This window comes from Microtus oregoni, unplaced genomic scaffold, assembly GCF_018167655.1.
Source record: "Microtus oregoni isolate MIOR12 unplaced genomic scaffold, Mior012 000025F_ref0000491, whole genome shotgun sequence".
Lineage (NCBI taxonomy): Eukaryota > Metazoa > Chordata > Mammalia > Rodentia > Cricetidae > Microtus > Microtus oregoni.
In genome coordinates, this window is record NW_024543084.1 from 7713198 (window position 1) to 7716380 (window position 3183).

The 3183-nt window shown below is 47.2% G+C and overlaps 1 protein-coding gene across 1 annotated transcript; it reads left to right on the forward strand.

Moving 5' to 3' along the window:
- The first annotated feature begins 612 nt into the window (after nucleotides 1-612).
- On the forward strand, nucleotides 613-2587 carry Il36a (interleukin 36 alpha). The gene is made up of 4 exons (XM_041674887.1): nucleotides 613-652; nucleotides 750-863; nucleotides 1298-1437; nucleotides 2375-2587. Exons 1-4 carry the CDS (start codon nucleotides 613-615, stop codon nucleotides 2585-2587), a joined length of 507 nt encoding a protein of 168 aa, XP_041530821.1.
- Nucleotides 2588-3183: the final 596 nt, after the last annotated feature.

Sequence of the window (3183 nt, forward strand, 5' to 3'; positions counted from 1 at the left end):
TGTGTTTCCTGCTTTCTGCTCTTATGGGCTTAGCATGCCCTCCCATCCCAGGACATTCTGATAGGTCACAACCTTGCCGCCGCTGACATTTATTCCGATAAATGCTCAGTGAACCCTCCAGCACAAGGAACCAGCAATTATCCAGGGTGCCAGGCAGTCCCAGATCCACTGAGGCAGAACTTCCTTCCTTTATGTCGTGTATAAAAAGGCACGGGCCCCAGGAGAGCCTGTCAGAGAAGCTGAGCGCAACAGCAGCCGTAGTTCCGTGGCGCGCAGCCTCAGTTCCTCCGTAATCAGGTGAGCGATGCATCCTGTGGCTTTCAGTCTGTGACTTCTGATCTCTTGCTGTTTGCCTCTGGCCTTGGTGCTCTCTGTCCGGTCGAACCTCAGGCCTGCACGGGAATTATAGAGTAGCTGCTTGGCTTGGACAATAAGCTGAGTCTAAGAATGTAGAGGGGTCTTGGTGAGACTTGGGTTAGAGAGGCGGCCTGGTTGTTAGGCTGGACACCAGCTCCTCAGACCTGGGGTCAAACTGGGACTAACTCTGTTCCTCCCTTAGGGTCGGTCTGCACGTATGCGATACTGGAGCTAGGATAGCAGCTCATCACCATAATGGATGAGGATGACATCATCGTAATAAATGATAAAAACCGTAAAGATCTTCATGAAAGAGCAAAAGATTGGGAAGCGTGGGTGGGGGTGTTCCGTGTCTTGGTCCTTACATATCCGCATGTTTACTTTCTTTACAGAATTACGCAGAGAAACACCTTTGTTAAGACATATTCAGGACCTTAGTAGCCGTGTGTGGGTTCTTCACAACGATACCCTCACTGTAGTCCCTAGGAAAGAGCAAACAGTCCCAGGTGAGTAGCCCAGGCCCTTTGTGGTAGCCCCTCTGGCTAATGTTGTGGGTCTGTCCTCAGCTCTTCATTTCAATGCACGTGTGTTAGCTGGCCTTACCTGGAGCAGCATTGCGCGGGCAGTTTAGAATAGAGAGCAGCCATAGGCTTGAACAGCTAGGGGTTGAGTCAAGGGAACGAGAGGTGACTCCAGGAAGGTTGAGGTTGAGGTGGAAGATTTATTCTGTAACGTTTCAAAGAGTCAAACAACAAAGAAAGATCTATGGGATTAAACTTTGAGTCTATGAGAAGCTGACTTCTCTAAAGGAAAGAGTCACCCAAATGGGCTGACTGTGTGAGCCAGGTGGTGAGTGGCAGCCACTGTTTCTTTGTCTCTAGTGTAGAGAGATACTTTGGAAGTATGAACTGAACCCCGGTTTCTGCCCTTGCATCCCTAGTCACTGTCACCTTACTCCCATGCCAATATCTGGAGACTCTTGAGATGAACAGAGGAGAGCCCATGTATCTGGGACTGAAAGACCCTGAATGTTGCCTGTTCTGCACACAGGAAGTCCAGCAGCCGGTGCTGCGGCTTAAGGTGAGTTTAGGAAGAGAAGGATCTGAAATCGCTTGACCAGAGTCTATCTAAGTAGCCCGTCTAGCCCATCACACTCCCACTTGACAGAAACCCTGACTTTCAAATCTTTTCAAAGGCAACTCACAGATTATCCTCACAGCGATTTATTGTTCCCTTAAGGGTGCATGCATCATCAAAGAACAAGAGAAAACAAAATTGGAGGGCTCTTTGGAAGTAGCTTTTTCCAAAATAACTTTTTGCTTTATTTTACAAGAGTAAGTTTTGACAAGGAGGAAGGTTTTTAGAGTTACTCGTGCATGTGTGTGTGTTCATGTGTTCACACGTGTCTATGTACATGTGTGCACACATGTGGTTATAAGTCAGAGATTGACAGTGGGTATCTTCCTTCATCTCTCCTTACATCATCATCATCATCATCATTACTGTTTTTTTGGAGACAGGGCTTCTCTGCAACTAACTCTGTAGACCAGACTGGCCTCGAACTCACAAATATCCTGCCTCTGCCTCCCAAGCACTAGAATTAAAGGCATGCACCACCATCCCTCCCCCCCCCATTATTTTTAAGACAGGTCTCTCACTAAATCTGGAGCTCACCAACTAGACTAGACTGGCTGGGGATGGGGGCGGGGGACATGGGGCAGTTGGGATGACTGAAGCAGCTAGACATGACACCTGCCTCTCATCTCAGCATTGAGGACACACAGAGAGAATTTATCTCAAACCGTTAGAAATACCAAGCTATACACAAACAAACAAATTTGACAGTCATGTCCTAATGTTTCTACTGTACTCTTAACATATATTTGGGAGTGTGATTCTAAACACTCTTAAGAAACAGAAGTCTCCAGGCTTTCATGTGGGAAGAGGGTGCTGATGTTACAGACAAGTGAACAGTTCAGATGGTGATGTTTCTTCCTGGGATCTCCTCATCCACCAGGAAGGGAGCATACTGGAGCTGTACAGCCAAAGGGAATCTGTGAAACCTTTCCTCTTCTATCACAACAAGAGTGGCACAACATCAACGTTTGAATCTGCAGCCTTCCCTGGCTGGTTCATCGCTGTCTGCTCCCAAGGAAGCTGTCCGCTCTTTCTGACCCAAGAACTGGGGAAAACCCACATCACTGACTTTGAGATGATTGTGGTGGAGTAAGGTTGGTCTTGTATTGGGTATTGTCTGCCAAGCAGAAAGCCCTGCCTTTGCCTCTACCATTCTGGCCCTTAAGGCTCTTCCTCCTTACATGAGCATTGTTATCTTGGCCAATTCTTTACAGAGAGGCAGGTCTGCTCGTGTGAACGCTGGTTAGTTTTCGTCAACCTATAAGCTAGACTCATCTGCGAAGAAAAAAAAAAGTCAGTTGAGAAAATTCCAACATTGCTTTGTCGGCAAGCCTGCAGGGCTTTTCTTGATTAGTAATTGATATAAGAGAGACCCACACCACTGTGGTTGGTGCCACACCGGGGTGGGGGAATCTTAGGGTGTATAAGAAAACAAGCTGAGCAGGCCACGTAGAGGAAACAGCATTCCTCTGTGGTCTCTGCTTCAGCTCCAGCCTCCAGGTTCCCGTCCTACGTTCTTGCTATGACTTTGGTCAGTGATGGACGGTTACCTGGTACCTGGAAATGTAAAATGAAATAAACCTTTTCCTTGCCAACTTGTTTTTAAAGGCAAATGTTTTATCAGCACAGCAAAGAAGCAAACGAACAGACATATCCAAGTTTCAGAGATAGGAAGCAGGTTAAAGGGCA